This window comes from Vigna angularis, chromosome 8 (assembly GCF_016808095.1).
Source record: "Vigna angularis cultivar LongXiaoDou No.4 chromosome 8, ASM1680809v1, whole genome shotgun sequence".
In the NCBI taxonomy this organism is placed as follows: Eukaryota; Viridiplantae; Streptophyta; class Magnoliopsida; order Fabales; family Fabaceae; genus Vigna; species Vigna angularis.
Window position 1 is genome coordinate 7,747,313 of NC_068977.1, and position 9,680 is coordinate 7,756,992.

The 9,680-nt window shown below is 32.1% G+C and overlaps 1 protein-coding gene and 1 long non-coding RNA gene across 2 annotated transcripts; both read right to left on the minus strand.

Moving 5' to 3' along the window:
* Positions 1–253: 253 nt before the first annotated feature.
* On the minus strand, positions 254–4,317 carry LOC108343703 (amino acid transporter AVT6B). The gene is made up of 6 exons (XM_017582039.2): positions 4,100–4,317; positions 3,515–4,001; positions 3,034–3,186; positions 2,343–2,546; positions 1,136–1,601; positions 254–807 (listed from the first exon to the last, which is right to left on the minus strand). Exons 2-6 carry the CDS (start codon positions 3,945–3,947, stop codon positions 660–662), a joined length of 1,404 nt encoding a protein of 467 aa, XP_017437528.1. The 5' UTR covers positions 3,948–4,001; positions 4,100–4,317; the 3' UTR covers positions 254–659.
* A 3,412-nt stretch (positions 4,318–7,729) lies between these two features.
* LOC128193618 (uncharacterized) lies at positions 7,730–8,835 on the minus strand. The gene is made up of 5 exons (XR_008244970.1): positions 8,752–8,835; positions 8,377–8,592; positions 8,238–8,279; positions 8,038–8,147; positions 7,730–7,962 (listed from the first exon to the last, which is right to left on the minus strand). It is a non-coding gene; the product is annotated as an uncharacterized LOC128193618 (long non-coding RNA).
* Positions 8,836–9,680: the final 845 nt, after the last annotated feature.

A 9,680-nucleotide genomic window follows, 5' to 3' on the forward strand; every position in this document is an offset into this window, starting at 1 on the left:
AAACAATTTGGAGAGTTGGAAAGGGCACTATTATCTTTTTTGTCAAATTCTGAAAGCTTAATAATTGTAGACCACATTATTTTATTTAGTGATAGTTATGCAGAGTGAAATTTTATACGCCTCTCATTCTGCATCCTCATCCATATCTTGAATAGAAGTGGAGTTCGTGTTCTTTCCTAACTCATTATTGACCTATATAGTGTTGCTGGAACCTTATAACGATGTAGTCAATTTTTCTTCAACATATGACAGCTTGTGTTCAAACAGATTTCATGAAACTCTAAGGCACAACATCGAAAAGTGTGGAGAATTTACAACACAATATATTACAAACACGCTCACAGTTCTCTCACCTAAATCATTATTTCATAATTCATAGCACGTCCCTTCAATCATTCAGCCAACATTCTATGTTACATTGACAATCAAGAAGAGCCTCTACAACTACAATACCATATAGAGCAAATTCCAAAGGAGATGAACATGTTGCAGGCCTTTACACAATTTTGAAGAACAACACATTGGGTTGCTTCTTTATCTTACAATCAACCCATCATTCGTACCTCTCAGAAAACATCAATTTTCTACTTGGCCAATAACCCTGTCACTCCTGTTTCTGCAAGTATGAACATATTGCGTGTGGACTTCTAAAGAAAGTTTCATGAAATCACTCCCATTGAGCTAAGACTAGTCTTGATCAAGGCAAGTGCATCACTGTATATAGCCACAACGTTTGCAAAGACTGCGAGGACTATCATGAAGACAGACAGAATCTTGTCCCTATTAGTTGCAATGTTGTACCGATCCCTGTAGTAATAAAACAAACTTTTAATGATAATGTTGAGTTAATTAATCAATAGAAAGAGCACAGAGATCAAGAAGTTTTCCATGCATGACAAGGTGGCTGTTAGGCAGAACCAGTACAATACACAAGAAAACTTCATCCAGGATTTGTATACCCTTTTTAACCAACATGAATTTGCCTCTCTTTACAATGCCATTATTCAATTGTTACTTTCATTTTTCTCATCCCTTCCATGGTGAGTACTTAATACTTATCTAAACACAACTTAAAATATAACATTTTGAAAACCTCATGCATTACTGAACTGAATAAATCCAGAACCAAACTTACTTAAGGATGATGGCAGCTGGAAATATGAATGCTAAACATGCTGCAGCAGTTGCTCCAGTGAACTGGAAAATATCCCAAATGCTGGGTATGAAATTTGCTCCCCAAAAGGAAAAAACAATAAGGGCCACAGTAATCATTGAAAATCTGATGTTATCTAGAACCAAAGGTCTAGATGATGGAAACAAAAGACCATCAAGGTTGATCCGCACTGCATAGAAGACAACTGGAAACACAAGCATAAGATGTGCGGCATAGGTAGCACGAACAGCATCGTTGAGCACAGAACCAAAAGGAATCCCAAGATCAGTGTCAAAATTTGCAAGCACATCATCCAGAGTTCCTTCACCAAATAGAAGGAACCCAAAGAAGCTTGTCAATAAGTACACTGAAGCACATAGAGCAAGGGAAGCACGCACAACCCCACGAATCTGTGATGAGTCCTCGAGTTCGTTGTCTATGGGGTGTACTGCAAAAGAAGAGTGCACACAATACAAATATCAAACTATATCCATGAAGTAAACACGTAAAATCAGTATAGCTAACTGCAGTCATGTTATGCTTCCATTCCCACATAACTGAAACTTTTGCAAGTGCCTAATAGCACTTGAGGCATCTGCTAGTAATTTCTACCATGACTTTAAGCAACCAAGCATAGGATACGAAAGGCATATTACCATTCATCATGTTATCAACACAGAATGAAGTATATGATTAACAAGATGGAGAGATTTTAGGATCTATTTGGGTTGAGAAAACGTTTGTGGTTTAACACTTTGTTCCTGTTTTCTAAAGTTTATACAAGAAACTGTGAAAACAGAAACAATAAAAGTTCTTTTTTGTATAAACTTTAAAAAACAGGAAATCGAATTAGAACAAAATTAAATAGAAAATATATTTTCTCAAACTAAAAAGGCTCTACTGTTCCAGTTTTGTATCATGATGAACACTCGGAAATAAACCAAAATAACTTTAGCCAGGCATAAATCAATATTCATTTACCAAACCACTTTACCCTCAGTTTTCTTTTCAAATTAGTTGGACATGAACTGGAGTGAGGCTTATGAAAGGAACTGTAAGAATGACCTCACAAGTCACGATATTTTTGAAATTAATTATTGACAAACTTATATCTACATATGTCTGTTTTCAATAAAAACATTAAAACAAGGGTAAAGAGCTCGAAACAATGGTCGAGAAACTTTCATACCATTGAAGTGGCATAGGTAGGCTGTGACAACCACAGGAGTTACTGTAAACAGTTCAAAAACTGAGGAAACATCAGTAATGATAGGGAATAATCTAGGCATCTCAATGCCTCCAATGACAATCTTGAAAATTGAAATTCCCACAGCAATGACGAGAAAGACAACTGCTAAACCAAATGATAATGCAGAAGTGTATCTCAACGAATCTGCAAAAAGCACAGTATGAAAAAAAAAATCATGAGTTTTTTGTTATAGAAATAACTTAAGCCAAAGTATTTAAGACATTATTAGTTCATGTCTAGTATGTGATGTCACTAAGGTGTCATACTCACAACACAACATCTATGGCAACAAAACAACAAAAAGTTTTTATAAAGTTTCAGTTACTTGTTTGCTCCATTTCCACCATAAACATATTATATTTCAATTCAAACCATAAAAAAACTGAGAAATATAAAAATTAAAGCAGTTAACATCAAGAAAATAGGTAGTCCCATTTTATGTCAAGCCTTATTTCTAATTCATCTTGCCTGTCAACACTTCAAATAAATACTTGAGTATTTTGAGATGAAAACTGACATGTTAACAACACCTAAGCATTGTCACAACCACAACAATTGGCGGTCAATCCCAAAATTGTGATAATATCATGTTTTTAATTTTCACTTTAACACAAGAAAGAAGAACACTCACCAATGCGCTTGAAGCAGGACAAAGGTGCAAACACAGAAAGTGTTATAACAAGAAGAACAAATGTACGTCCTGTCCACCAGTAAACTCCAAACCATCCTTCAAGTAAACCAGAATGATGAACTCCACCAGAAGATGTTCCAGAAATCACATCACCTTCAATATAAACAACACAAAGCTGAATCACAACCCAAAAGTTCTCATCTAAACAGATTGAAGTGTCCACGTTCAACTAAAATAATTAACCCATGAACTAGATAACAAGAACACCAAAATAATATTTGAGTTTGATTCATACGCAATAAGGGCAAAATTATGCGTACAGCGAACTAATTAGAAATCACACTAGACATGACTTTTACCATATAAGACAATTAATGATCAGATGACAACACTGCATAAAAAGTTAAATATTTACCCTATCAAAGCATTCCAATTAAGTTCATAGAATCTAAGGTATTAATATTAAGAATATAGTTTTTACCGATAATAATCATGTAAATGATCAGCATTCCAATGTTGTTGACTACGACACATATCTGCACCAGGGCTTTTCCAAATTTGCCAAATGTATCCCCCACTAGAGTGGCATAAGAAGAAAGATTCCCTGCCCGGGAAATCCTAATCATGAACCCAATTGACTTCTCTGTCAAAAAAGCAATCAAGATTATAGAAAGAAGACCAGGTATCATCCCCAATTTTTTAACACATGCGGGCAACCCCATGATCCCAGCACCAATAATTGTGGTGGACAAGTTGAAAACTGCCCCAGAAAATGAAGCACCATTGAAATCATCAAACCCTGAAGAATCAGCCTCAAGAGTTTTAGGTATCAAAGGTGCCTTCTCATCAGCCACTGCTTTGTTCTTCCTTGATTTTGTCTTCTTTGCTCTGGGTTCTAGGTTCACGATAGTCATTTTCAGCTTTCAAGTTTTCTCTTTTCCTTGAAATTTAATACTAGCTCAAATAATCTGTCAGAAACCAAATACACCCATTTTTCAAGTTGATGCAAAGATTTAAACTATGGAACAATTAATTCAGAAAATTTTGCGCACTCAGTTAAACAAACCTGAAAGTAAAATTCAAGGCACCCAAGAATCCAGAAAGAAGAAAACAACAATCAATATTAAAAGAACCCAGATCACCAAAATACTCAGAGAATTCAGAACCTAAATCTCTCTAACAAACCAATCCAGAAGTCAGAGAGATTTTGGGCTTGTTGGAAATATGGAACCAAAGAAGAAAACAAAAACAAGGGCAGAAAGATTAGATTTCAGAGGGCAACGATGATTATTTATTTACTACAATTGGAGTAATATTCCAAAATAAAGATAAAATAGAATAAAGAAAAAACTAACGTACAATAGTTGTTGACCAAACTACTGCACGTAATTCACATTACGATTAAGGTAGGACTCTCTCCCTATTGGTTTGTATTTCTAAGACATGCATGCAAACTTTTTATTTTTAATAGAAAGTGATGATTTCTCTCTAAATAAATAATATATATATATATATATATATATATATATATATATATATAAAGTGTTGATAATATTTTATGTATATGACTCATTTTTCTTATTTAAATGAGTTCGATATTCTAATGTTTAAGAAAATTTTGAATGTGTATGAAGTTTATTTAGGGTTTAGGATAAAAAGAAGAGGAAGATAAAGAGTATTTCATATTAGTCTTTTTAATTTTACTTCTATCTAAACATAAGTTGTAATCTTTAATTTAGTGTTATTTAATCTTTAAATTTTACTCTTTTGTAAATAAATATCTCAAATTAATTTAATCTTTAAATTCAACATATTTTTAAAGTCTAAAAACTAAACAATGTTTATGTGATTAAAAATTAAAGGATAAAAAACAAGTAAAAATAAATTAAAGAACCAAAGTTAGGTATAATTAAAAAGTAAATGACAAAAATTGATAAAGATAAATTATGAATTAAAATTAAAGATGTAAAATGTAAGACTCATGAAAAATATTTATAATAGTAAATTTTAGCATTTTATTAGTAATAATAATTTTAATGGATAGAAAAATGTAAATTTTGGATATAAAATTTTAGTAATTCTAGAATGAGAGGTTCAACTTATTTAGGATTTTTTTTAGAAAATTGAATAGTAAAAAGTGAATAGTGAATAGTAAAGTGAATAGTAAAAAAAATGAATAGTGCCAAAGTGATAAGTAAGCCACGTTGGTGCAAGGTGGATCAAATAGAATTTGAATTAAAATAATATTTTTGTAATAGTAAATGAATAGTAAAAATAAATAGTAAAAAAATGAATAGTAAAAATGAATAGTAAATTTTTTTTTTTGGCTATAAATAGGAAGGGATGGAAGGCTGAAACTTACGCCAAAATTATAGAAAAATTTGTGAAAGAAGAGAGTTGAAGAAATTTTTTAGTTGCAAAGGGGGAATTCTGGAAGTTTTCGGAGAACTATTTCAGAGAAGGAAATTAAGTCTGGAATAGAGGTAAGGAGAGTTACATTTTTGTTTGGTATTATTTTGAGTCTTGTATATGTTGCTTTTGGTTGATCTTAAATCTTGAATGTGAAGTATTTTGTTTCTGTATGATTTTTAAATTTTGGATGAGAAATGCTTATGTGTTTAGATTCAAGTGTGATAGTTTTAAATGTGATGTTGATTATGTTATGCCATATGTATGCTATTAATTGTTTATTTCTGTATTTTTGGATGAATTAGAAGTTGTCTAACCGGCTCTGCCAGATTCAACTTCTTGTTTCCCCATACTTTATATTGTTTTCCTTATTCGTTTTTATTTTTGGATGGATTAGAAGTTGTCTAACCGGCTCTGTCAGATTCAACTTCTTGTTTCCCCATACTTTATATTGTTTTCCTCATTCGTTTTTATTTTTGGAAGGATTAGAAGTTATCTAACCGGCTCTGCCAGATTCAACTTCTTATTTCCCCAAACTTGTTATTATTCTTATTATTTAATTACATTGTATTCCTGGAAGGATGAGAAGTTGTCTAACCGGCTCTGCCAGATTCAACTTCTTGTTTCCCCATAACTTTTATTGTTTTATTTAATTTTTATTGCATCTTCTTGGAAGGATTAGAAGTTGTCTAACCGGCTCTGCCAGATTCAACTTCTTGTTTCCCCAAGAATTTTTATGTATTAAGATTATTTTAATGATTGTCAAACATTTGATTCTTCTACGATGACCATTTATAGTAATATTTTATTATTGTTATTTTATTTGTAATATATTTATCTTGTATGATTTCTATGATGAATGTATTTTATGATGTTGATTTGAATTTATGCGTCTGAACATGATGTGATTATTGTGGGAAGTAGGTGAATGTATGAGGTATGTTGGATTCACTATGATAATATGAGGGTATCTGGTTATTCATGTCTTGGGTTAAGTTTCAAAGTGACAGTATGGTTCATGGACGTAATTCCATGATCCTCAAGGAGAGGATACATGGTGGTGCCCTAGTAGTGTTTAGAATGAAAGTAGGAGCTCAGTCTTGGGGGTCATCCTAAAACTCCAATGGTCTTTCTTCTCATGTAAAGAGGATTGAACCATGTGGTGAGGAGTAGTAGGAGGTCCTAGTCTTGGGTGCTTCCAGTATGATCCAAGGTGAGTGATAACGGATTAACCTCGTGAGTGTGGTAGGGTGGGGAGCCCAAGTTTCATAAGCCACCACGAGTGCAAGACTCGCCATAGCTCGACTATCATTCTAGTCCGGACGAGTCGGAGTATAAAGTAACAGGTCTTGTGATGTCAGTTTACCATGTTTGGATGACTTTTGCATGTCGTGTGAGTGAGTGAATTGTGGTTTAATAAGTATGCTCTAATTGTTCTTTTATACGAATTTAAGTATGATAACATGAATTAACTGTGCTATATGTATAACATGCCTTTTATATCTAGCTCACCCTTGCATTTGTTTGTGTTGTGTGCTGTTTGGGTATGTTTCTTTGGCGATGATCATCCACTTGGATGGGAGCAGATGTTGTCGCGGAGATACCCTTGGAGCAAGAGCTGGAGGTTACTGATGTTGCGGAGTAGTTTTCTTAGGAATTTCCTGATTGAACACTTGTAGTGTTTAATCCTTTCAATTGTTCAAGTTTAAATTTTCTATTTCTTTTATTTCTGGATGATTGTAATTTCACATTTAATTACACGTCATACTCCGACTGTTCTCTATATTTGGATGTTAACGTTTTTATTATATAATATTGGTTATTATGTTATTATATACACTACAAAAATTTGTATTTTTACCGGGGGTTTTTTAAAATATTACCGGCGGTTTGAACCCCCGCAAATCATATTTCCCGCGGTTGGAAAAACCGGTGGGAAAACGTCCGTCGCCAAGCAAGTACCGGCGGTTCTGAAAAAACCGCCAGTATTAGCGGGGGTTCTCAGAAACCGCCGGAATTTCCAGGGGTTTTGTAGAAACCGTCGGAATTTCCAGGGGTTTTGTAGAAACCGCCGGAATTTCCAGGGGTTTTGTAGAAACCGCCGAGAATAGCGGGGCTACTCAAAAACCGCCGGAACTAGCCGGGGTTATCTCAAAACCGCCCCTACTTTTGATGGTTTAGTTTACCGGGGTTTTAAAACCGCCGGGAATTTGTATAGTTCATTTTTTTTATTGTATTAAAATTAGATTATAATAAAAATAGTTTTATTGACAAAACAAATAATAAATTAATATGAACTAAAATTTAATAATATTGTATAAAATAAACTACATTGTTCAACCTAATATCATTCATACAACTAATTGTTCATACATAAAAATTAAAAAGAAAGAAGTTCATTACATATGTTCAATATAAATGTTCAATACTAAAAGTATGACTCATAAAAGTATTCAATAACAATATCTAATCTTTTTCTTCATTACATCCATTGTTTGGCCCACTCCCTTGATCAGATACCTACAATATAACATAATAGTTAGTCGATAATATATTTAATAAAAAAATCATACAAATAAATTTAACAATTATTACCGATGATCTTTGAAATACTGCAAATTGTGAAGGCAATGGACCTTGATGATTTTGCAACAAAAGTGTCATGATTGCCTTCATTTCATTGACTTGTATGTCAATGAAGATACCTATAACAGAAAAATTTATTTAAAAAGTTAGAAATATGATACCTAACATGTTAATCTTAAAAGGAACAAACCAAGTAAGTATTCATTAACCTGAGATTCTAATTTAACATTAGAAGAAGTCAATGAAGATACCTATAACAGAAAAATTTATTTAAAAAGTGAGAAATATGATACTAACATGTTAATTTTAAAAGGAACAAACCAAATAAATATTTAAATATTCATTAACCTGAGATTGTAATTCAACATTAGAAGGAGTAGATGAAGATGATCCAACATGAGAACAAGCATGGACTCCAAAGACTTTAGATGGGCAAGGACCCAAACCTAGACCGCGAACACGTCCACAATGCTCTTGGCTTCCTAAAACATGAGCCAATGAATCTAAACTTGATATTTCTTTTGATTGAGACGATGTTGTAGATTCATATGTTTGAATTTTTTCCTACATACAACGTAATCAATGATGCCAACATTAAAAACATTGCATTTGTATAAAAAGACAAACTATTGAGTTGGCAGCAATACAATGTTTGTATAAAAAGACAAACTATTGAGACAAACATTGTTCATTAATCCTATAATATTTCTGTTTATCTCTTACCTTTTCCTTTAATCCTATTTCCTGTCATCACCCTGCAACAACTCGTTTACTTGGAGTTACGTGGAGTTGTAAGTATCCAAACAATTTAAGTTGCAGGGAAATATATATAGGCTGGACATAATCATATATAATTTTTTAAATCAAATTTTATATTATTATGTAAGATATTTTACTTTTGCCTCTTCATTATATTAAAAAGGTTAAAAGAAAAAAACTTTAGAGAACTTAATATTTGTGTGCAATTCTTACGTGAGGTGAGTCAAAAAAGGGACAATTCAACTCACAGTAACATTCCTAAGACAAGAAAATTAGAAATACAGTATGATAAAAATAATAATAAAATAAAATAATCAAGATGTTATCTAAATGTGAATATGAATTTCTAAGAGCTTAAGAAAAAGAGTTTGGGGTGTCAATTATGAAACAAACAAAACCAAGAGAATATTAACAAGGTATGAGTATGAACGTTAAAACATGAACATAAAAGGAATGAAATAAAAAGACAAAAAAGGAAAGCAAGAGAGAGGAAGAAGACGGGGAAGGTGGCAGCCACTTGAGATAAATGATGGTTGATAGTAGCTAATAATCATACATTAATATTTTCAATTTCTCAATAATCATATACAATTGTATGCCATCCATGTTCATCATGCATATATTATACTAATTTCACTATTATGTTCTTCATACATCCAAACATTAAATAAAAATATTTAATGCTAGAATTAACTCTCGTTATTCATAGGTAACATGTCCACTAGTAAAATATTGTATATATATACTTCAAGAATCTAATTAAGCCTCTTATATTAAAATGTTATAACTTATTGATTTATAAAGCATCTATAATCTATATATTAATCTATTTATTGATTTATATTATGCAACCATTTAAAAATTTAAGTCTTACAAAAATGAGTAAAATTTGA

Bases quoted from the DNA above. Each gene is read 5' to 3' on its own strand.
- LOC108343703 (XM_017582039.2), bottom strand. From the start codon at position 3,947: ATGACTATCGTGAACCTAGAACCCAGAGCAAAGAAGACAAAATCAAGG. The intron at 3,187-3,514 runs GTAAAAACTATA...TTTATATTGAAG, and splicing joins CATTTACATGATTATTATCG to GTGATGTGATTTCTGGAACA. The intron at 1,602-2,342 runs GTATGAAAGTTT...CTTCTTTTGCAG, and splicing joins CTACCTATGCCACTTCAATG to TACACCCCATAGACAACGAA.